This window comes from Phacochoerus africanus, chromosome 15, assembly GCF_016906955.1.
Source record: "Phacochoerus africanus isolate WHEZ1 chromosome 15, ROS_Pafr_v1, whole genome shotgun sequence".
Lineage (NCBI taxonomy): Eukaryota > Metazoa > Chordata > Mammalia > Artiodactyla > Suidae > Phacochoerus > Phacochoerus africanus.
The window spans coordinates 38,660,836-38,685,128 of NC_062558.1; the positions used below are offsets into that span (position 1 = coordinate 38,660,836).

The 24,293-nt window shown below is 54.2% G+C and overlaps 1 protein-coding gene across 1 annotated transcript in view; it reads left to right on the plus strand.

The window, feature by feature from the left end:
• The first annotated feature begins 248 nt into the window (after positions 1–248).
• Positions 249–24,293, plus strand: part of DTX1 (deltex E3 ubiquitin ligase 1) — a 38,854-nt gene continuing 14,809 nt past the window's right edge. Inside the window, exons 1-3 of the mRNA XM_047762468.1 lie at positions 249–491; positions 990–1,980; positions 20,420–21,101. Of these exons, the coding sequence (XP_047618424.1) occupies positions 1,722–1,980; positions 20,420–21,101 (941 nt within the window). The 5' untranslated portion in view covers positions 249–491; positions 990–1,721. The remainder of the gene's footprint in view (positions 492–989; positions 1,981–20,419; positions 21,102–24,293) is intronic.

Here is a 24,293-nt window from a genome sequence, read left to right on the forward strand (position 1 = left end):
GCATCTATTGTGTACAGGCCCTGGACTGGACAACTGGAATGTAACCCATGACTAAGATTCAAGCTGGCACTCCATGGACACCCCAGTCCATACTTCGCACCATGCTGGGGTCAGGAGGCCTCCTGGGGTCCCAGGGGGGCCTAGCCCAGGATATGGGGCGCCCTGGGGACTCGCGTGTCAGCGTTTAAGGCCGCGGTCTGTCTCCTCCCCTTCCTCCTTCTCCGCCCCCTCCCCCTTCCCTCCCCTGAGCGCGGCCGCGGCCGCCTCCCACCCGCGGGATCCCGGCGTGGCGTCCGGCAGCAGGCACACGCGTCCGTCGGTCGGCAGGGTAGTAGGTCCGCACGCCGCCGAAAGCCCAGCGCCCTGGTGCGCGGCCTGGGAGAGAAAGGGCGCGGAGGCGGGACCGCGGCTCCCTCCCACTCCGGGGGGAGCCCAGGAGGCGGCCGGGCTGGAGCTTGAGCCGGAGAAGAAGGCAGAGCAGAGGAGAAGCGGTGAGAGCGCGGGGTGCTTGGGGACCCCACCCCCGCTCCTTTGGGAGGCCCGCGCGCGCTTTGGGGAGGTCTGGGCTGGAGAAGGGGGACTGTTACCCCCAGGGTGGAAGGCATTGACCATCCAGCTCCCGGCTTCGCCTCCTCGGTGACGCGACCCCCGAGGGGCCCTGGGCCGCGCCTGCAGCGCCGCGCATCCTCGCATATCCCCGCGCACCCTGCATCCCTCTGCTGGGTGTGCGGGCCCCGGGGGAGGGGAGCGCTCAGGGAGCTGAGGAGGGGGCGCCGCAGGCGAGGAAGCTCGGAAAATTTCGCCCGCAGCCCCATCCCTCCCTTCAGGCCTGCCCTTAGGGACCGAGACCACGCGACCCCCTTTAGCCCCCCTTGCTCACCCCCCCATCGGTTCCCCATTGTTCTCAGCCGATTGCTCTCCCAGGAAGGGGGGAGGGGGTGCCGCGCTCTATTCTTAAAGGGCCCTCTCCCCTTCTTGTCTCCTGGCAGGTCGCGAGCACGAGTGGGGTGGGGCGTGCCCACGGGCCCCCGCCCCCCTCGTCCCCTAGCCCAGCTCCGGAGCCGCTGCCCGGGCCGCCAGGCTGGGGATACGCGCCTCCCCCCTCTCCCGTGCGTTCTTCAGCCACTCAGGCCTTCCAGGACGCTGTGGATCCGGAACAAGGGGGACGGGGACGCCCCCCTTCAACAGAAGCCGTCGGGGGGGGCGGACCCGAGGCAAGGCAAGCAGCCCAACTGGAGCCAGGCTCGGGGTCTGGGACGCAGTTGGGAGCGCAGAGGGCTGGCCGGGCGCTGCAGAGAACAGCAGGCTGGGGCCGGGCCTCCTGGGTGACAGGCCCTGCGCGGCCAGGAAGAACGGGAGACCAGCAGGAGAGAGCCCGGACCTAAAGTAGTGGCGTCTGCCTCACTCCCTGATCTGAGCTGGGGACACCAAGGAATTGAGAGCGCCGTTTTCCCCATCAGAAGAAAGACACTTGCTCATCCAGAGAAGCACCTTTATCTGAGACAGCTCTGCTGCCAAGGGGTCCTTGGAGCCTGGAACACCATCCCACACGCCTTTAACTGAGGCCTCTGGGCCTCAGAGAGGGCCAGGAGTTAGAAAGGAGGCCAGACAGTCCTTGCTGCCCTCCCTGGGGAGAGAGGAACTTCCCCACCGGCTCCCAGGCCCAAAAGGAGCTGGGCCAGGAATATAGCAGGGTCCTGGCCCCTGAGGCAACAGCGGCCATGTCACGGCCAGGCCAGGGCGTGATGGTGCCGGTGAACGGGCTGGGCTTCCCACCGCAGAATGTGGCCCGGGTGGTGGTGTGGGAGTGGCTGAATGAGCACAGCCGCTGGCGGCCCTACACTGCCACTGTGTGCCACCACATCGAGAACGTGCTTAAGGAGGATGCCCGGGGTTCCGTGGTCCTGGGGCAGGTGGACGCCCAGCTGGTGCCCTACATCATCGACCTGCAGTCCATGCACCAGTTTCGCCAGGACACAGGTGAGTGGACTCGCTACCCTCCCCACCCCACTACCACCATCACTATCACCACACCACCTTTCAGTGGGATGCTGAAATGCCCCCAGCATCCCTGAGGAGGGAGCCCAGATCTGCAGAAAGCCAATCTGCTGGTCTGCCCCCAACCCCCAGAAAAAGGGACAGTCTGGCTTAGTCCAATTTAAGACTTGTGTTCTGATCCAGCCTCTTATATTAGGTATAGGGCTCTTGGAAAGTTATATCACCTCTCTGAGTCTCAGTTTCCTCATCTGCAAAATGGATGGGTTGATGACTCTCACAGCTGTGTGAAGATTGAATAAAATTGTGCTCACTGAGCACAGAGCCTAGAAGAGCATTAGCACTCAAATCATCACAGTGAAAGGGCTCTCCATGCACTTCCCCATTTGATTTTTTCCCATCATTACAGCCAGTCTTACTGTTCATAGTAGTGGTGGTAGTTGTGGTTGTCGACCCATTTTACAGATGAAGAAACTGAATCTCAAAGAGGCTGAAGGAGGAGTTCCCTTTGTGGCTCAGCTAGTTACTAACCCGACTGGTATCCATGAGGATGCAGGTTCGATCCCTGGCCTTGCTCGGTAGTTTAAAGATCCGGGATTGCTGTGAGCTGTGGCATAGTTCACAGATGCAGGTCCAATCTGACCTCTTTCATATGCCACACCTGCAGCCCTAAAAAAAAAAAGAAAAATCAGAGCTGGGATTTAAGCCCAGACAATTGATTTCCAGAGCTGAAACTCTTGACTGGTATCTTATTCTGGTTCTAAGTGTTGGTAGTGTTGGGGTGATGCGATGGTGGTTCTAATGATGGGGGGAGGGGGTTGGTGGTGTTGGTGCTGGCGGCGGTGGTAATGATGGAGGAGAAAGCGTTGGTGGCAATGTCAGTGGTAGCACTGATTGTGGAACTGGTGGGAGTGGTGTTGATGGTTGTGTTGGTGGTGTTCTCGGGGGTGTTGGTGATGGGCTGGTAACAATGGAGAGAATGAGGTTGGTGGCAGTCCTGGTGTCGGGTGATAGGTGATGATGGTGATCAAAATGGTCAGGTCCCACTCTCAGCATTCTTGTTCGCCATCACCGTGGAGTGCTCCCTGAGTCATTGTTGCCTGGTGGTCTATGACAAGCTTGGTGGACAGTGGGGGAGGACAAGGTCTTGCCTCATGGGATCTGCCAGAGAATCCTTGGCATGTTCACTCCCAAGGACCAGCTGATTGAGGTTTGAGGAAGTTATTGTGACTCTCTAGATGACAGAACTGCATGTAACAACCCTGGGGACAGTAGGACACTTTCCTTCTCTGTAGAGCTGTGTTGTCCGATATGGTAGCCATGGTGCTATTTAAATTTACATTAATTAAAGTTAAATAAAATTAAATATAGTGCCTTGGTCTCACTAGCCACATTTCAAGTGCTTGGTAGGTCCATGCATCTCATGGCTACTGTATGGGACAGCATGGATCCAGAACACTGCCATTGTTGCAGAAAGTTCTAGCTTCCAGCTCTGCTCTAGAACATTGCCTGGTGCCTACAGAGTGGTCACCAAGCATGGAACCACAGGTGCATTCATAACAAGTGGTGCATCAATGTTACTTTTCAGTACATCTGGTTCCAAAACTCCAAGTAATGGCGACAGTCACTAGTGATGCCAATCATTCATTGATGCCATCATGGATTTACAGATCTCCTGCTGCGTGTCAGCTCCTGTGCTAAGCACTAGAATACTGCAAGAAGCAAGACAGCCAGGGTCCTCAGTAGAGGTCTTTTGGTGGAGGACCTATGCTGGAGATTCCAGGGTAGTCAGAGAGCAAGCAAACACCTAATTAATTACACAGATAATAAGTTGCAGGTCTGAGAACATGAAATAAACCTGATCTGGGGGTGGTCACAAAAGGCTAATCTGAGGAAGTCAGGTTTGAATAGAAATCTGAAGAATGAGTGAGGGTAGCAGTGTTCCCAGCAGTGGATACAGCCAGTGCAAAGGCCCTGTGGTGGGAAGAGCAGAGTACATTCAGATCTGTTGCATTTGGAGTGCAGGGGATGCAGAGAAGCTGGTACAAGATGAGGTTGGAGCGGGGACAAGATGTACAGCCCTGGGCAGCTGTGAGGAGGGCTTTGAATTTTATCCTGAGAGTAGAAGTGACTGTTGAGTCCTAGTGCCCATTCTTCCAGAAGAGGCAGAGTCCCCAGTGGAGAATCACCAGGTGTCCCCTGCCCCATTCTCTCCAGTTTATCCCAGGACCGCCTCTGGTGGAGGGCAGGGGTGTGGCAGCAGGAGCTGGTTTTTTTCCATGGCTTCATGTTTGGCATTATGTAGGTTCGGGCTAGTGCTGGGTGGGGACATTGTCCAGGACCTGACTCGTGGTCCTGAGAAGCAAGGATAGGCCCACCCAAGGCTGCCAACTTGGCCACTTGGCCTTTGATCCCCCCACCCCGGCTCAAGGCTCCTTTTCTATTCCCAGCACCTTCGCTTGCATTCTTAACTCCCCAAACTCCCTCCTTTCCCCCCTTTCAGCAGGCCCCTTACTCTCCATGGCACCCCCTTTTAAGGTTCAGCCTCACTGGATCCCCCAGTTCAGTTTCAGTCATTTTCTGGCCGCCCCCTCCGGGAGCCGCTCACTCCACACCTGCCCCCAGTTTGCCGGAAAAAGGAAAAATCCACTCATCCTTCCACAGGCTCTTGGGAGCCTGCCAAGACCCCTAGCGAGGGAGGAAGGCCGGGAAACCTGTGGAGCCAGCAGGGGACCTAGGATGCCCAGAAAACTGCTGGCGGGGGCATGATGTCTCCCAGCAGACATGTTATAATATGCTTGCCCACGTTTCCCACGGGCAAAACAGTGTCAATCTTGTCCTCACTGTGAATGGTCCAGGCAAGAGCCTCGAGCAGGTATTGTTGGACACACCTATCCGGGCTTCAGTTTCCACATTTATGAAATGGGCAAGAGTATTGCTTTGCTAACAGAATTGTTGAGATGATGGAAAGAACCACACATGTGATTTTATCCCACAGATCTTAACTAAGTACCCACCATTTGCCTAGCATGTGCTGAACACTACAGATGTGTGAGAGGTGAGTAGAAGATTGTGGTACACACACACACACACACACACACACACACACACACACGCACACAATATAAAGTTGCAAAACCCAAAGCTCACATATTTGTACCGAAATAAACACAGCCTCTCCTTAAAGTTTCTAATTATAAAATTCTTGAAAAGTTCATTGAAGCTGAGCTTTAAGGGTTTTTTTTGTCTTTTATTTTTCTTTTTAGGGCCATACTCATGGCATATGGAAGTTCCCAGGCTAGGGGTCTAATCGGAGCTACAGCTGCCAGCCTACCCCGCAGCTCACAGCAATGCCAGATCCCTAACCCACTGAGCAAGGCCAAGGATCAAACCTGCAACCTCATGGTTCCTAGTTGGATTCGTTTCTGCTGCACCACAACGGAAACTCCAGAACTTTAAGTTTTTGCAAGAGGTAGCAGCACACACCAGCACCCTGACATTGAAGGCACAGGCTCCCTGATAAGGGCAGACAGTAAATATTTTAGCCTTTGTGGGCCCTACAGTCTCTCCTCTAACTGCCACTATAGCTTGACTCTGCTGCTGTAGGTTGAAAGCAGCCATAGACAGTATGCAAATGTGTGTGTGTTCTAACAGAACTAGTTCTAGCCACTGAAATTTGAATTTCATATTTTCACAGGTCATGAAATCGTCTTTTTTTTTTTTTTTTTTTTGCCCCAGCTCTTTGAGAATGTAAAAACCACTCAGCTCATGAGCTGTGCAAAAGCAGACAGTGGGTGGATTTGACCTGCGGGCTGCAGTTCACCACCCTGGGCCTTAACATGTTCTTAACCTACCCACGGGGTAGGACAGCACTGGTGCCACACCACACTCACAGCCTGGGGGCTACTCAAATACTCGCCTTGTTGTGTGTGCCAAAGTGCACACAGCAGCAGCCTGCATGTACACCGCTGACACACAAAGGGCCTGTCTACATGCCTGTCACGCAGCCAGCGGAAGAAAACCCAGGTGTCAGGCTTGGACCACAAGGGAAGGGCCAGGCCTGGTCCCCCCCGGGGGCTGCTGTTTGTTCAGCCGGTGGCCCCCTCACCTCTCCCCTGCTGGGCTGTTTTCATCACTCTCGACAGGGGGTGAGGTTCCCTTTGAAGCCCTACAGGACTGGAGCCCACGTGGAGGGGAATGCTGTGACCCTGGGCCACGTGATGTTAGATCACTCGCAGGGGTGTCCCAGGCAGAGGACTGGAGGGGAGAGCCAGAGGTGGGCAAGAAGTCAGGTGGGGGCTTCCTTCACAGGCACGCGTGCTGCCCTATGGGTGTTATTCTTTCCACCTGGTGGAACACACGGTGCTGTTGCCCTAAAGCTTGCCTGGTCTTCCTTTGTCTTGAGCCAACCAACCCAGGATTTCATACACCGGAAAACCAAGCCTTAGGTGTTTGCCCAGATGGGCAGAGCAGCTAGTGGTGAAGTTGGACCCAGGGGTCTTGGAAGAGGGTGTTGGCTCCCACTAGCAGTGGGAGAAAGATTTGGGAGCTGTTTCCTGCCCCCGTGAGAGGTCACGGTTCCAGGAGAGTCGTTCCCCCCCTGCTGTTGGGATGGCAGCCACTGAGGGCCTCACGCGGACCCTGGATTTTCCACCCAGTGCCAACAGCTGGATAGAGATGTGACCCAGGCAATTTCCAGATTCCTTCCTGAGCTCACGTGGCTGGGGGTGGGGCGGGGGGAAGGCCACCTTTCAGACTGACTGGTGATGCCCATTCTCTTCTCCCTCTGCTGCTGGGGCCATTTATGGCAGCCATATGCCCATTCTGTTGATGGGACAATTAAGGCTTAGAGAGGCCCAGCTGGGAATTATCCCCAACTACTGTCCCCACAGAGTCCTGTGCCTGGCACTTCCAAGCTGTCAGGCTGGAGGGACAAGTGGTGACTGGTTTCAGATCTTCCAAGCCTACAGCATCCCTTCTCTGGGTAGCTGGGGCTCCCCTTCCCTTCAGCTGAAGACACACTTAGGCTGTTGGAGAGCAGGTGGGGCCACCCAGAGGGCGGAGCAGCCATCGCCAGTGAAAACACTGCCAGAACTGAGACTCCTAGGCAGCTCATTGTATCGATGGAGAGACAGAGGCCCAGAGAGAGTGAGTGACTTGCTCAAGGTCACATAGCCCATCAGTCCTCTGGACCCCAGGCATCTAAGGATAGAAAATAAGGTGACGTTCAACATGCCAGCTGAGAAAGTCCCCTCCCCCTCTCCCTTGAAAGCTCTCCTGGGGCTTGTTGCCAGGTTCTGTACCAAAGCAAGTACAGTCTCCGCCCACCCCCCACCGGAGGCCTCCAGGGCCCAGCTCCCTGATTAAGGGACCCCTTGGGGCCCTCTCCCAGACAACCTGGAGGGCCCCTGGGGCTGAACTTGACACCAGGGGCAAGAAGGATGATGTGTATTTGGGACCAGAGGGGTTCGTTCCCTGGTGGCGGCAGGTCCAACTAATCCATCCATGGGTGTCCCCCCAACCATCTGTCACCACCTGCATCCCCACCCTTACAGATCCATCTTTGAGCCTCTGGCTGCTTGTCTGGTACCTGAAGCCTCTTCTGGTGCCATAAATTCATTACTTTTATTTGACAGTCATTGGTGCTCTCAGTACCAGGCCCTGGGCTTGTTCCCTAAAAACTGGGAAAGAAGGACAGGACCCCTACCAAATGGATTTCAGGATCTAGTGGGGGCCAAGGCAGATGCATATCATGGGAATGGCAAACGGTCTGGCACAGATACAGATCTAAATTCCAGCTTGGCCCTTTGTTCGTTGTGTGACCAAGGGCAAGCCCGTTAACCTTTCTGAGTCTCAGATTCCTGCTCTGTAAAATGGGAATAAGAATAGTCCCTACCTGGAGTTCCCATTGTGGCTCAGAGGAAATGAATCTGACTAGTAATCATGAGGTTGCGGGTTCAATCCCTGCCTTGCTTAGTGGGTTAAGGATCTGGCATTGCCGTGAGCTGTGGTGTAGGTTGCAGACACAACTCAGATCCCATGTTGCTGTGGTTGCGGTATAGGCCAGCGGCTACAGCTCTGATTGGACGCCTAGCCTGCGAACCTCCATATGCTGTGGGTGTGGCCCTAAAAAGCAAAAAAAAAAAAGAAAGAAAGAAAGGAAGGAAGGAAGGAAGGAAGGAAGAAAGAAAGAAAAGAAAAGAATAGTCCCTACCTGAGATGGTTATCGTGAGGATTGACTGAATGAGATAATGTAGTTAAAAGCATGGAGAATATTATTTTGCACATAGTACTCATGTTCAAGTAGGAAAAACATTTAAAGATCTTATAGGAGAGGTTCAGGTTGCCCTCAGCCAGCTAAGGTGGGTAGTGTGTGCCTGGAGCCTCTGAGAGGGAGGACTTCCTAGAAGAGGAGTCCTTCAAGAGCCTATATGGTTTGAGAAACACTTCTGGCTGGAAGAAATAGCACCAGCAAGGTCCCAGAGGAGGCTACAGGCTAGAGTGAAAAAGGGAGGCAGCGCTAGAAGGGGAAGTAAGAGAGGAAGGGAGGCCTCTTGAGTCTCACCGGCCATGGCTGGGCTGCCAGCTGTCACCCTTTAGCGGCTAGGCCCCAGAGGACCCAGAGCCACACTGCAGGACCAGCCTCGTTAATCATGGGCCCTCAGAGGCCAGAGCTGGAGCAGGCTGGGCAGAGGCTGACGCAGGCACTTCCTGACAATCTGTCTGGGCTCCGTCGTCCTAGCCAGCAGGCATCAGCCCATTTAATACATAGCAAAGCTGAGGCTCAGGGCGGGGGAGGGGGACCTCTGCCCAAGCTAGGAAGAGATGGATCAGAGATTCAGATCCAGGTGGTCTGCAGCACCTGCGCAAGGCCCGGCTGCCCCAGCACCTTGGACAGCGACACCCACGGCTGGACCACTCATGCCTGCAGGGAGGACAGGGGTGGGGTGGGGGGAATCCTCGGTCAAATCCTCCTCATGGCCTCTTCTCTCTCCTCTCCTGTACCCTGCCCCTACCTGCTCCTCTCTCCATCCTTTCCTGCTCTCTCCCAAACCCCCATCGTCACTGGTCCAAGGGAGCTGTAGATTCTGACCTAAAGATGAGGGAGGTGATGGAAGCTGTGATGGGTGTTGGAGTTGGGGAGGTGATAGGGAAGGTGATGAGAGCCATGGTGGGGGAGAGGACAGAGAGGTGATAAGGGCTGTGATTAGAGCTCTTCGTGGTAGAGGTGGAGTGGGGGGTGTGATAAAGGGGACCGTGACGGGGAGGATAACAGCAGCTGTCATGGGGGAGCAATGGGGGCACGGTGGGGGCTGCGATGGAGAGTGGGGAAGAAGGTGAAAAGGAGTGAAGGGGGTGGCATGAGGGGGTTCTAAAGAGGAGGCGATGGGAGGGTAATGAGGAAGGCCCAGGATGGGGAGGTGATGGGGCAGGACTGGTCACAGTGGAGCTGCCTATTCAGGCTGTAGGCTATGGGATCCCTAGGACCCTCTTGAGTGTGAAGTTCTCAGGGTATAGAGGGTGCCCAGGGCCCCTCCAGGCCTCCCTCCCCCCACATCTTTGTCCCCCTGGGCCTCCCTCCTTCCTCTCATTCCTGCATCACACCCAGTGGCAGCCAACCACCAGGACTGCCTCCAGGTCCCAAGATAGTCACCACCCCCCGTGAGACCCCCCAGCCTCACAGTTAACACAGGCACCCCCGCCAGCCCCCAGCTGCCCTTGGCTGATCTCACCTGAGAACATGGGGCCCCAAATCTGGAACAGGCTGCCTCAGGGACCCTGGTTGGTGAGGCCCAGTCTCCAGATTCTCTTCCTCGCAGCTCTCTGGTCACCGTGGCGGGGGCGGGGGGGGGGGAGGCGGTGCTGGCTTGTGACTTTGGGTGAACCATGCTCCCTCCATGAGCCTCAGTTTCATCCTCTATAATAACATGCCTCTTGGGACTGTGGTCAGTATTACTTTGTTCATTCAGCAGGAATTTAATGAGCACCTACTACGTGCCATACACTGTCTTAGACACTAGGGATGCAGCGATGAGCAGGACAGATACAAACCGCTACTCTCAAGGCTGTTCCATGCTGGTAGGGCTGATGGGCATGGTACAGGAGCCCAGACACTGAGGAGGTCCAGGATGTAGGGCTGTTCCTGATCTTGGCGCCACAGGAGCAGCCAGGCTGGAGGCTGAGTCTCCCCTGGGCCCTGTGTAGCTGCATCTTTGCTCTGCCACCCTGGCTAAGTGCCTCTCCCTCTCTGGGCTCCTCCCAGCATCCCTCTGGAGCTGCTCCAGGCTGCCACCTCCACCTTCCCCGTGCAGTCGTGGCAGGCGGGTGATGGGCTATGGGAGGGAGTCTGGCGCCAGGCCCTGGCGCTGAACGCCCTGAAGTGCAGAACAAAGGAGGAGGCAATCAAAGGAGGCAGTGCTGGCGGCCAGGACAGTCTTGCCAGCAGCTGCAGCGTAGCCACCTCTTCTGCCGATGACAGGCTGGGCCCCATCGTCATGGAGCTTTTGTCCCCTGTCCCTTCGACTGCAAGCAGAGCATGCCAGGGGAAGCATAGAGTTCAGCCGAATTTGCACCATTATGGAGCCCTCTCCGGTTCCTCTCTTCCAGGGAACAAAGGTTCATTCACGCTAAGTTGTTAGTCACCTGGTACTGTGAAAATAAGTGTTGGGGCCTGGGGTCAAGATCTCCCTCTAAGTGCAGGTGATTTGGGCCAAGTCCCTTTCTCCTTCCGGGGTTCAATATCCCCCTCCAGAAACATGCTGGAAATTCAGATATTTACAGGGCCTGGGCAGCCAAGAGAAAGGTATGCAGTGCCTGGGAAGGTGACGGTTTTCGGCTGTTGTTCTCTAGTACATGGTAGGTGCTCAATAAATACTTGAAAACACGAACAAGGTGACCGTGACTCAGCTTTTGCCAACTGTTGCCAAGAGCGCCAATCCTGGTGGCTGCATCTTGGATATTTGGGGATTTTTTTTTTTTTTTTAAGGCCACACCTGAGGCATATGGAAGTTCCCAGGCTAGAGATCGAATCGGAGCTGTAGCCGCTGGGCTACCCCACAGCCACAGCAGTGCAGGATCTGAGTCACCTCTGCGACCTACACCACAGCTCATGGCAACGCCAGATCCTTTAACCTGCTAAGCAAGGCCAGGGATTGAACCCACGTCCTCATGGATACTAATCAGATGCTTAATCCACTGAGCCACAACAGGAACTCCTATTTAGGGATTTTCAAAATCCAGTCTTGAGAGGGTCCACCTCATTATTAAATGCCTGGTCATGACAATTATAAACGTCATGGGGACCCAAACAAAATCAGTTACTCTCAACTTGCATTCTCCAGCCTCGTCATTTGCAGTATTCGGGTAGGTTCATTCATTCATTCATCCATTCAGCTGGCATTTTCCAAGTGCCTACCTCCCTGTGCTCCTGGCAGTGGAGAGATGCTAAGGTGGCTGAAGCCAGTCCAGCCTTTGAGAGGCTTCCGGGCTAGAAGAAACAGATGCCTCAACCTTTAGTGAGCTACGTGCTTTACCGGCACTCCTGCAAGTGCAAGGTGTGCTATGTGAGTCCCAAGGAGGGAGTGATTCTCCCTGAAGACAGCAGAGATTTTCAGGGGACAGTGCTTGAGCTGAACCATAAGTGTGTAGGACTTCAGCAGGGAGGAAAATGGGGTGGTGTGGGTGGAAGGACATGCCAGAGGGAACAGCCTGTGCAAATATGCAGAGGCATAAGCACATGTGACATGTTCAGAGAATAGCTAGAAGTTTGGTGCCGTAGGAGTGTGAGGCTTGTGATGGGCCTGGAAGATGAGTTAACGCACTTAGACCGTTCATTCCTAAGGGCACTAGGGAGCCATTGAGGGGTGTTGAGCGGAGGAGGGATGTGGTCAGACTTGAGTCTGTGAGAATGCATGACAGGGTCGAAGGGTGGAAACTGGGACACAGGACAGAGGTTGCTGCAGTAGGGGTGGTGGCAGCGGAAGTGGAGAGAAGTTCAAATCTGGCTGGACTGAATCCCGGCTTAACTTAGTAGCTATGTGATCTGGGGTAAGTCACTTCACTCTCTCTTTGGTATTTGTACAAGGCAACAATAATAATGGTACCTGTTCTATAGAATGTTGTGTAGATTAAGAATTAACATGTGTGGAGTTGCTGTTGTGGCTTAGTGGGTTAAGGACCTGACATAGTGTCCTTGAGGATGCCTCACTCAGTGGGTTAAGGATCCAACATTGCCATGAGCTGTGATGTCGGTTGCAGGTGTGGCTCGGATCTGGCATTGCTGTGGCTGTGGCATAAGCCAGCAGCTGTAGCTCCGATTCGACCCCTAGCCTAGGAACTTCCATATGCCATGGGTGCGGCCCTAACAAAGAAAAAAAAAAAAGAATGAACATGTGAAACACTTAGAACAGTACCTGGCACATAGGAGGCACTCTGTGGGTGTTTACCATGATGATATGATGATGATGTCTGTTTCACAAACGAGGAAGCAGAGGTTTGGGTCAGAGGCCGTTGCCCAGCACCACTCAGGGCTCCAGGAGAGGGCTCTCACTCCTTCCTACCCACTGCATTTCCCTCTCTCAGCTCCTGCTGCTGTGCCAGAGGGTCTGAAACCAAGTGTGTTGAAAGCCAGATGACCCAGAAGCCACACCCACAGCCCATCATGTAGGGATAGCCAGCTTGCAGGTGCTGGCAGCCTCCAGAGCAGGGACATTTTGCAACTGATTTGAAAGTGGCAGCCTCTTCGAGTGCCATGCAGCCCTTCAGCCTTCCCCAGGCCAGGCTGGAGACCCCCTCCCCTCCCCTGCCTGGCTGCCAGCCGACCCTGGGGACCCTGGGCCAGATTCAAACGTGCAGAAACCGCTAATGGGCCGCAGCTCAGTTGACAAGTCCCCTGGGAGCATTTGGAGGGAAACAACACTGCGGGATTATTGATCACAGGGAAGTGTTGAGGGGGGCACTCTGGGCTCACAGACTGCAGTGTGAATCCCAGCCAGGCCACCGCCCCCAGGTGGACCTCCAAGTCTTCCCAAAGAGCCTCGGTTTCCCCATCTGCCAAATAGTAGTGCACAAGGGAGTTCCTGTTGTGGCTCAGTGGGTTAAGAAACCTACATACTGTCCATGAGAATTCAGGGTCTCACTGGCCTCTCTCAGTGGGTCAAGGACCTGGCGTGGCTGTGGCGTAGGCTAGCAGCTGGAGCTCTGAGTCGACCCCTAGCCTGGGAACCTCCATATGCCACGGGTGCAGCCCTAAAAAAATAAAATAATAAAATAATATCCATACCTCACACGGCCACGTGAGGATTAAATGAGTTAACGTGAGCTTGGGCCACAAAATGTGTTCTCTGAGTGTGAATGATGGTTCTAAAGGCTTCTAGGTTGGTGGAGAGGAGTCAGTAAACTACCTCAGCAGGCCTGGCATCCAGTCGGTGTTCAAATCAGGCTTCACCCATTGCCCGAGCTCCGGTCACCGGCCTCAGCCTATAGCGGGACTCCCGCAACCTGACAGGACATCCCATGACTGCCTCCCACAGGCCCCCCTTCCCGGGAGGATCTGGGTGCCCCCAAACTGAGGTCACTTCCCTCCAGGAAGCCACCCCCAGAGGGAGCAGTTCATTGTCGGGATTTAGGGCTGGCCCAGTCCAGAAAGGAGCCCTTTGGAGACTAGAGGGGCAGACAGAAGGGCTCAGAGCCTTCCCCGTCTCTATAGAGTCTGCTTCTCCTCAAGGCTGAGAGCTGGGGGCAGAGACACCCACACACAAGCAGAGGGGTCAAATCAGGACCAAGTTCTCCAGGCAGAAACCTCTTCATGGCTAAACAGCTGAGGTAGTGAGTTCCCCATCGCTGGGGGTATCCTAGGCTGGGCTACCACTTGTCTGAGTTAAACCCCTTAGAATCGGGAGTTCCCATCATGGCTGAGTGGTTAACGAATCCAACTAGGAACCATGAGGTTGCAGGTTCGATCCCTGGCCTCACTCAGTGGGTTAAGGATCTGGCGCCGCCATGAGCTGTGGTGTAGGTTGCAGATGCGGCTCGGATCCAGCATTGCTGTGGCTCTGGTGTAGGCCAGTGGCTACAGCTCCAGTTAGACCCCTAGCCTGGGAACCTCCACATGTCTCAGGAGTGGCCCTAGAAAAGACAAAAAACAAACAAACAAAAAAAACCCCTTAGAACCAGTTTAAGCTTTCCTTTCCTTTACTCCATGAATAAAGCACCATCCCCAACCCTCTCAAGATTTCACTTCCTTCGGGAGTTCCCATTGTGACTCAGTGGGTTACAAACCCCACCTGGTATCCATGAGGATGTGGGTTCCATCCCTGGCCTCGCTCAGTGAGTTAAGGATCTGGCTTTGCCATGAGCTGTGGTGTAGGTTGCAGACTCAGCGTGGCTCTGGCATTTCTGTGGCTGTCGTGTAGGCCGGCGGCTATAGCTCCAATTCACCCCCTAGCCTGGGAACTTCCATATGCCGTGGGTATGGCCCTAAAAAGCCAAAAAAAAAAAAAAAAAAGATTTCACTTCTCTGGGACCTCAGCTGTCTTCTGTAAAATGTGAATAATTCTATCCCTCCCTGGAAGGACAGTGCTAAACACAGCCTCTGGCACATAGTGGGTACTCAGTAAATGTTAGTTTTTTTTTTTTTGGTCTTTTTGTCTTTTTAGGCCCCACTGCGGCACATGGAGGTTCCCAGCCTAGGGATCTAATCAGAGCCATAGCCACCGGCCTACGCCAGAGCCACAGCAATGCCAGATCCAAGCCAAGACTGAGACCTACACCACAGCTCATGGTAATGCCGGATCCTTAACCCACTGAGCAAGGCCAGGGATCGAACCTGCAACCTCATGGTTCCCAGTCAGATTTGTTTTCTCTATGCCACAAGGGGAACTCCAGTAAACGTTAGCTTTCTTGTTATTGCTGTCACTGCCATCTACCCCCACTGTCTCTCCTCTCTACTCCCCCCGTCACTTGGCCCAGCTCTCTTGTTCTCTCTGACTGTCTGTGATATTCTCCATCTCTAGGTTCCAGAATTTTGGTTTTTTTTATGTCTCTCTGCCCCCCACTCTCTGGTGTCTGCCGTAGCATTTCCCTTTTTGATCCTGGTCTCTCTGTGCCTGTGTGTCTCTCTGTCTCTGTGCCTCTCTCTCCCTATCTCTTGCTCCCCCCCACGTCTCCATCTCTTTTTGGTTGTCTCTGCCCCAGGCATGAACTGGTTCCTGGCTGCAGTAGCCATGGCCGCCCGCACCCCCACTCTCTGGGGGCCCAGCTCCTGCAATCCTCCAGCTGACATTTGGCCAAAGCCCCTTTCCCCTCAGTCCAGCTGGAACAAGACTGGAATTTTTCAACCAAACATTCCTAAGAAACAAGGGCGGGCGGGGGGAGAAGGGAACAAAAGCAGACACAGAAACAGGCCCAGAAATAGTACGTGCTTGACACAGGTTGCTAACTGCCATGGGGACGTGGACCCTGGTGGCCAGCGCAGCTGGGTGCCCGTGAGGCCGGAGAAAGGGAGTGGAGCCAGCGGAGCCGGTCGCTGTTAGAAAGCTCGGCTGTGCATCCAGGCCACCCGTCTGAGGCCCTTCCTGTTTCCTGGGCTTAAGAACCTCCAGCTCCATCTTAGACCCATTGTTCTGGCTAAAAATCTAGGCCAAGGCCACTGGGGAGGAGAAAGAGTGTTTCTGTCACTGCTCCCTTGGAAATCTCAAGATCGTAGCCCAGACAGGTCACCAGGGAACCAGCTGGCCCCCTTCAGCCTGGTCCATGGCCAGTGTGAGCTGGGGAGGTGGACGGACAGGCAGACAGGCTGCACTGGGCGCTGCAGGGTGAGGGGCCCAGCAGGGAGGCCAGCAGCTGCCCTAATTACTCCAGCTCGCCAGGTTCAGATCTCATTTGAAAAGACTCCAGGGACACAGCCTTTAATGACTACCAGTAAACAGGCAGGAAAATCGATATCTGGTAAATAGAGCCCTGGAGAGAGGGATGCCTGGGCTGGCTGGCCCTGACCTGGCTGGGAGGAGCTCCCAGAGTCCTTTGTTGCAGAGCCAGCCAAAACCCTGACCTCTGGAACTCTGTCCCCCAACTCCAGCCTTCCCTGGGGACCCTCTGTGTGCTCTGGGCCCAGCTCCATTCTGCACTCCCTCTCCATCGAGACCAACCCTTTCTCTTCCCCACTCCCTCCCAGCCCTGACTTATGCCAAGTAGGTGGCCTGTTTCAGTTGCCCCTTATGTAGGGAACAAAAACTATAGATCTGACCTGGTCCTTGTCCTGAAGTCATTAACTGATGAGGAAGATTAAGAACTAAATGAATAACTGAATGACAGTGCAAGGACAGACATGCAATAACAAGCTTCATGTGCTTTAGCTATTGCAGCAGAATGGATGAGTACTTCCTAGAGGAGGTGGGCATGTAGAGGGTTTTATTGAGTGAATTGGAGTTCTCCAGGTGACCAAGGGCTAGGAAAGGGTGAATGTGGGTAATGTATATAATAACAGTGTCTTAGCTAACATTCTTCAGGCACTTGCTCTGGCCAAGCATCCAGCCAAGCACCTATGGTGTGCATCTTACTTTGCCCCAAGGTAATTCTTTGGGGTAGGTCTTAATACCCGCTTTTGACAGGTGAGGACAGTGAGGCTATATGTGGAGTCAGGATTTGCCCATGGCCTGTGAGACTTCTGAGTTGTTGCTCCCAACCACTTCGCTCTGCACCCCCCACCCATGACCCTGCTTGCCTAGCTCAAGACTTGGCACCCAAAGGTGGTTAAACATAGCAAGATCCCACCCCCATCCTTCCCATCCAAGGGTTACATCTTCCAGGTTTGCCGGGAGACTAATGGCGGTACTTCAGACAAACAGGACCTGAGGCTCATCTGTCACAAGCCCTTTTTACAGGTGGGGAAACTGAGGCTCTGAAAAGGGGAAGACCAGGACTCAGGAACAGAGCCAGGGAACAGGATCTCAGATTTTCCCTCTAACTAATCTCTCAGATCTGCCCAGGAAGAACAGTACTGTCAGGGGGAAAAAAAAAATCAATGCATGCACACTCAATTAAAATGATAAAGCAGACCGGAGAATGAGGCTGCCCTGGAGGCCCAGGGGAAGTTTTCCTATGATTGACTGGAACCTTATAGGAGCCCGGGGGATGGGGGGGCACACCCATTGTGCCTCTCTCCTAAGAGCTACAGCTCCATGCCCCGACTTCCCCAGCTCTCAGGGTCTGGGTGGTTGAAAGGGAGCCGGGGTAATCTGTAACCCTTGGGGTTCAAACAGAGGAGAGAGCAGAGACAAGCTGTTTCAGCCCTGGGCGGGGAACTGAGTGAAGGTCAGATAGAATCTGTGCTAGGGAGCGGGCAGCCTCAGCAAGGCAGGGGAAAGTGGGGGATGGACTATGGCGGGTGGACCAGGCTCCCTGGGGTTGCGCCAGTTAACAGTAGAAATATCCTCCATGTAGGGAGGGCCCACTGCGTGCCAGGCACTGTGTTAGGTGCGGGGAGGCGGCGGTGGCAGGGCAGGTACAGCAGTGAGTAAACGCATGAGATCCCCGACCTCGTGGGGGCTGCTGTGATAAGGAGGTCTGCAGAAGAATGAATCAGGCAGGGGGTGCTGAGCGCCGGTGAGAGGATGACCACGGGAGGGCAAAGGAAGGGGTGGTCTGGGAAGGTCTTTCCAAAGAGGTGGCCTTTGAATAGAGACCTAGAAGAAATGAGGGAGGAAACTGTGAGAACGTCTGGGAGTGGCTGGGTGTCATATTCCAGGCAGAAGGAACAGCAAATGCAAAGGCCCTGAGGCAGGACATTGCTTGGGATGTTTGAGGAACGGCAAAGGGGCCAGGGTGGCTGGAGTGGAGTGATTGAGACAGGGCTTTGTAGAACTGTGAGACTTTGTAGAGGCTTTATAGACAGTGTGGTGCTTGGTAGGTCATGGCCGGGACTTTGACTCCAAGTAAGCAGGGAACCATGGGAGACTTTTGAGCCGAAGAAGAATGTGATCTCTGACTTGCATGGAGTGAGATCCCTCTGCTGCCATGTGGGAAACAGTCTACAGAACGCAAGGATAGAGTGAAGACCAGTCTACTGCAATTGTCCAGGCAGGAGAGACACAGTGGCTTGGACCAGGTAGATTCAGGATGGTGGGGAGAGAGAGAAGTGGTCGGATTGTGGGATGTATTTGAAGACATGGGACATGAGGTAAGAAGTCAGTGATGAGTCCCAGATTGGGGCCTTGGGGCTTGAGCAGCTGGAAGGATGGAGCTGCCAGTAACTGCAACAAGGGAGCCTTTAAGAGGAGAAGGTTTAGAGCAGAGGAAGACCACAGCTGTGCTTTGGCAGAGATGAGTTTGAGAATTCTGTCAGACCTGCATAGGAAGGTGCTGGGGAAGCGGCCAGATACACAGGGCTGGCCCTCAGAGGAGACGATATTAGAATCATCAGAGTAAAGACAGAATTTGTCTTGCTGGGTCTTTTTAACAATTTCATAAGGAAGGTGCACTTGTGCCCATTTCAGAGATAAGAAAACTGAGGCTTAGAGTGTTGAGTCACCCGACCACAGACACAGAGCTGGAAAGTCAGGCAGTCAGGACTTGAAATGAGGTCTATCTGCTTCCCAGCCCTGGGGCCCTACCCAGACCTTGGGCTCTGTGGCTCTTCTCACCAAGTCCTCCCAGCAGTCCCAGGTGAGAGGGGTGGGGTGGCTCACAGATTACCATCACCTACATTTTAGAGATGGGACCGCTAAGACTTAGGGAGACTTAAAGGACTTCTCCACAGTTGAGGAACAGTCAAGAGTGCAGCCTTCCTGAAATGTGCCAACTGAACTCTGGAAAAGAATCTCTCCATATTGGCCCCAAGGAACAGAACAGGCTAAAGGCACTGAGAAGTCCTGTAGCCTAGACCTTGGTCTTCTCTGTTAAAGCCAGTGTCTACGGAGCCTTCTTGTCAAGAAGCATCCAGGGGTGGGACACATGGAGCAGAGGCTGTGAGCAAAACCTCGGAGCCCCTGTTTTTCAAGTAAATACCCACCTGGCTGTGGTTATGATGTAGTTATTTAATTTCGAATGACTGCTCAGCACAAAGCTGCCCCCCCTCCCAAGCACACAGGCCGCATGCTTGTTAAAAGAAGGAACAAATAAACAGATGCATGAAAAAAGGAATTAATAAGTGGATAAAGGAATGAACTGATCCAAAGATAGCAAAAGGCATGAAAGAATAAAATAACCGAAGCCCAATTGGATCAATGTTTGAACTAATGAATTCATTCACCCAATCAGCAAACAACTAGTGAGCACCTACTGTGGGCAAGTGCTGGGGATATGGCAGTGAATAAAACAAAGTCCTGCCTTATGGCGGTGACATCCTAGTGGGAGGAGACAGACCAGAAAACGAGATAAATATGTAAAATATAAAGTATACCAGATGGAGAAAACGGAGCAGGGAAGGAGAGGGGGTAAGGAGATGTTGGGGGAGGGTGCACATTTTTACACAGGATGGTCGTCAAGGAAGCAGTGGTTGAACTCGTGGATAAAGGAGCTGAGGGAGAATAAATGCAGGTACAAATGATGGATAGCAGGCATGGGTGAAAGAGCTAGTGAAAGAATCGCTGAATGAATGAACTGAGGAATACATGAATGTGTGAATAAATGAATGAACTAATGAAAGACCTACTGAATGCATAAGTGAACTTGTGCTTGAAGTAATCAAGGAATGGATGGATTGATGAAGGAATTATTGAATGAGTGAATTACTGAATGAAGGAAAGAAGAACTGCAGGCCATCAGTGTCTGCATGATCTTGGCCTGTGTAGATCCCTGCCAGCGCTCCCCAGGTGCTGACTCTGCTTACACCCCCTTGTTTGAACAGCCCCCATGTTCCCTTTGCCCTTTTCCTCCTCCAGGGCCTGTGATTGCCACTGCTTCAGGGCCTGTGAAGCCCCCTGCCCCCCCTTGCTGATTGGTATCTCTTTTTTTTTTTTTTTTGCTTTTTAGGTCCACACCCATGGGAAAGTTCCCAGGCTAGCAGTCGAATTGGAGCTACAGCCACTGGCCTATGGATCCAGCTAGGATCCAAGCCACGTCTGTGACCTACACCACAGCTCACGGCAATGCCAGATCTTTAACCCACTGAGCAAGGCTAGGGATTGAACCCACAACCTCATGGTTCCTAGTCGGATTCGTTTCCCACTGGGCCACAAGGGGAACTCCTCGGTGCTGTCTTGACACCCCGCTACCTTGCCTTCCCCTCCCACCCTCTCTCCCCAGCTCAGAGTCTGGCCCTCAACCTCGCCCCTGCTCACACTGACCCTCCAGTTTGTGCTGACCCTCTGTGTCGCCCCTTGCCCCTCCATCCTGTGCGCCACCCCCCCCGCCCCGCCCAGTGCCGCACTCGCCACGGATGTTAACCGCCCTCCTGTCCTGACTCCCGCCCTCCTTGTGAGCACAGGTACCATGCGACCCGTGCGGCGCAATTTCTACGACCCGTCGTCGGCGCCTGGCAAGGGCATCGTGTGGGAGTGGGAGAACGACGGCGGCGCGTGGACTGCCTACGACATGGACATCTGTATCACCATCCAGAACGCCTACGAGAAGCAGCACCCGTGGCTCGACCTCTCGTCGCTCGGCTTCTGCTACCTCATCTACTTCAACAGCATGTCGCAGATGAACCGCCAGACGCGCCGGCGCCGCCGCCTGCGCCGCCGCCTGGACCTCGCCTACCCGCTCACCGTCGGGTCCATCCCCAAGTCGCAGTCGTGGCCCGTGGGCGCCAGCTCGGGCCAGCCCTGCTCATGCCAGCAGTGCCTGCTGGTCAACAGCACACGCGCCGCTTCCAACGCCATTCTGGCCTCGCAGCGCCGCAAGGCGCCCCCGGCGCCCCCGCCGCCGGCACCGCCGCCGCCTGGAGGGCCGGTGGGCACGCTCGCCGTGCGCCCCAGCGCCACCTTCGCCGGCGCCGCACTCTGGGCTGCGCCCACTGCCGGCTCCGCCGAGCCCTCGCAGCCCCCTGGCGCGCCCCCGCGGAGCCCCAGCGCCCCCAGCGGCGCGCCCACCCCGGGGCAGAACAACCTCAACCGGCCGGGGCCGCAGCGCGCCACCAGCGTGAGCGCACGCACCTCCATCCCGCCAGGGTAAGCCGGGCCCTGGGCGCTGGGGTGGCTACCCACCGGGGCTGGGAAGAAGGAATTACAATAATTATAATAATCATAAGTAATATCTAGCGTCTCTTAAGTACTCACTTTGTGCCAACATTAACTTAGCACCTTAATGCTCACTTATCTCCAGGCGTGTAAGGACCCTGTGAGGTGGGGAGCATCATCATCCCCACTGCACAGAAGGGGAAACAAGCAGGGGGAGAGTTAATAACACATCCAAGATCAACTGTAGTGGCGTATAGTCCGTGTTTATTTTATTTTATTTTAGGGCTGCATTCGTGGCATGTGGAGGTTCCCAGGCTAAGGGTCTATTCGGAGCTGTAGTCGACGGCCTACGCCACAGCCACAGCAACGAGGGATCTGAGTCGCATCTGCGACCCACACCACAGCTCACGGCAACGCAGTATCCTTAACCCTCTGGGGGTCAAGGCGGGTCGGGGGAGGGGGGGCGGCAGGGATCAAATCGTCATCCTCATAGATACTAGTTTGTTCGCTTCTGCTGAGCCCACAAGGGGAACTCCATGTTTATTATTTACTAAACCCTTGATCTGCATCAACTCATTTGTTACCTCTCCCCCAGATACCACCATGCCCCTATTACCTTGGGGATGCTGAGGCTGGGAGAGGTGTGGTACCTTCCAGGACCAGCCAGGTGGAGAGTAGGGATTGAAATTCAGATCTGTAGGATTCTAGGAGTCTGTGAGGTGTTGCCTTAGAATTGTTAGAGGGTTTCCACCCCAGCCCCAGGCCATACCCATCTTTTGTGGAGGCTCAAGCAAGCATTAGCCCCTTATCCAAAATACTTCCTCATCTGAAAGATCATCATTAATTACTTGGGGCTAATACTCTAATTTTCAAGCTGGGCTTCAGGGACTCTTGGCGTGACCTGATAGTGGCAGGAGAGGGTGGTGGCTAAAAAGTCAGGCACACAAGGGGCCAGCCTCTCTGCTCTCATTTTAATGAGAGCAGCCCTTTGGGGAATCTCTTTTATGAATTGGCATTCCCAGCAGGATTTCCCTGAGGAAAGGAACCCCAGTCATTCCAACTTTGGAAACTCCTGGATGAAGGCATGCAGGCCCCAGGATAGGGACCTACTGAGCCTGTCAGCTGCCCACCCTGGAGCCCAGAGTGACACGAAGCGTGCAGCTGCAAGCTGGACTAGAGGCGGGAGGGGGCAGAAGCAGGAAAGTCCCAGGGTCTTTTGCAGTAAGAATTTGAAGACCTTCTCTCCAGAGCTGTATTGCTGTAATTCACTAGCTGATTATGAAATCAGAAGGTTATAACCAGAATTTTCTGGGAATGGAATGGAACGGAACAAAGGGAACAAAATGGAATAGAATAGGACAGGCTTGACTAGAACAGAATAAGTTGGCATGTGTCAGGAGTTCCCATTATGGCTCAGTGGGTTAAGAACCTGACTAGTATCCTTGAGGATGCAGGTTCAATCCCCATCCTCGCTCATTGGGTTAAGGATCTGGCATTGCTGCAAGCTGCAGTGTAGGTCACAGATGCGGCTAGGATCTGGTGTTGCAGTGCCTGTGGTGAGGATGGCTTCTGCAGCTCAGATTCGACCCCTAGCCTGGAAACTTCCATATGCTGCAGGTGTGGCATTAAAAAGAAAAGAAAAAAAAGAAAAAGTTGTCATGTGTTATATATAGTAACAGTAAGGATTGTTCCATGAACCTTTTGCATAATTTCTATGTGTGTTTAATGGGTTGGCAGGTGAAATGGTCACTGATGAAATTCTTAAAAGCCACTGTTATAAGGGCAAGCTGAGAATTACTCAGTTTTTATTGCTTAGTATCAATTCTCCAAATATGTACCATGGGAGCATGTGCACAAAGCCGGACCAGACAGGATCCAAACTGCCAGCCTACAGCAATTGCTAGAGAACGCAATTGGAAGTGAACGCAATTGCTAGAGAGTGAAGTGCTGGCCAGGTGGTGGGACAGGGTGGCAGGGTTGAGAGGGAATGGGTCGTCTGGGCAGACCCGGATGAGGAGGTAGATAGCAGACCCGGAGAAAGGCTGTTCCAGGCAGAGGGAACAGCATGTGCCACTTCATTGGAGCTTGAAGGACATGGCACAGGGAAGGGCTAGAGGTGTGAGGAGGGCTGGAGTAGGAGGTGTCGGAGAGAACAGGAAAGAACATCCCAGGCTGTAGTGCAAATGGGTGGAGGTGGGCATGAATCCAGCAAGTTCCGGAGACCACGCAGGGATGGAGGTTCCCTGGTGGCACGAGTAGGAGCCGAGATTTTTTCCATGTTGGGGGTCCCAAGTCAGATTGCAGAGCCTGAGGGGAGCCTGGCTTGGTGCCGCCAGCAATAGGGAGCTATAGAGTGTGCTTGAGCTCAAGAGGGTCGCGGGAAGAAGAATGAGTTATCCCTGGGGGTGCCGATCATGCAACATGTCCTTCTCTGACCTGCCAAACCCTGTGTTCCCCAGCCATGTGTCCCCTCCCCAGTCAATGCCACTCCCCCTCCGCTGCCTGGGAGCTCTTTCTTACCCTCTCCAAGACCAGACATTGGCCTGGAACAGGGACATGGGTGACTGACAGGCCTCCCTTGAACCTCCCCAGCCGTGCAGACCCTGCCCAGTCTCACCCCTGCCCTTCTAACAGACCCTCCCTAGCCAGACAAGCATGTGCCAACCCCCGCCCCCCCCAGCAGCCCCCATCTCCAAGGAACTCCAGGTAAAAATACCCTGGTTCAGAGTTGGCAAGGGGGAGTTCCTGTTATGGCTTAGCAGTAATGAACCTGACTATTATCCATAAGGACACAGGTTTAATCCCTGGCCTCACTCAGTGGGTTAAGGATCTGGCATTGCCATGAGCTGTGGTATAGATCACAGACACGGCTCGGATAGCACATTGCTGTGGCTGTAGCTCTGATTGGACTCCTAGCCTGGGAACTTCTATATGCCACACCTGTGGCCCTAAAAAAGCAAAAAAAAAAAAAAAAATTTAACCAGAATGGGGGGTGGGCACAGGACACATGGCGTCTGCTGCTGAGTGAGGGGAGTGGGAGGAGGGAGGCATGGGGATGGCTGACCCTGGTCCTCCAGACTGAAGCTTCCCATTGCCAAGGCAACCGAGGCCCCGGTGCAGCCTATGAGAGAAAAGGGATGGGGTCTCTGAAGAGTTAGGCAGCCAGGGCCCTCATCTCCACCC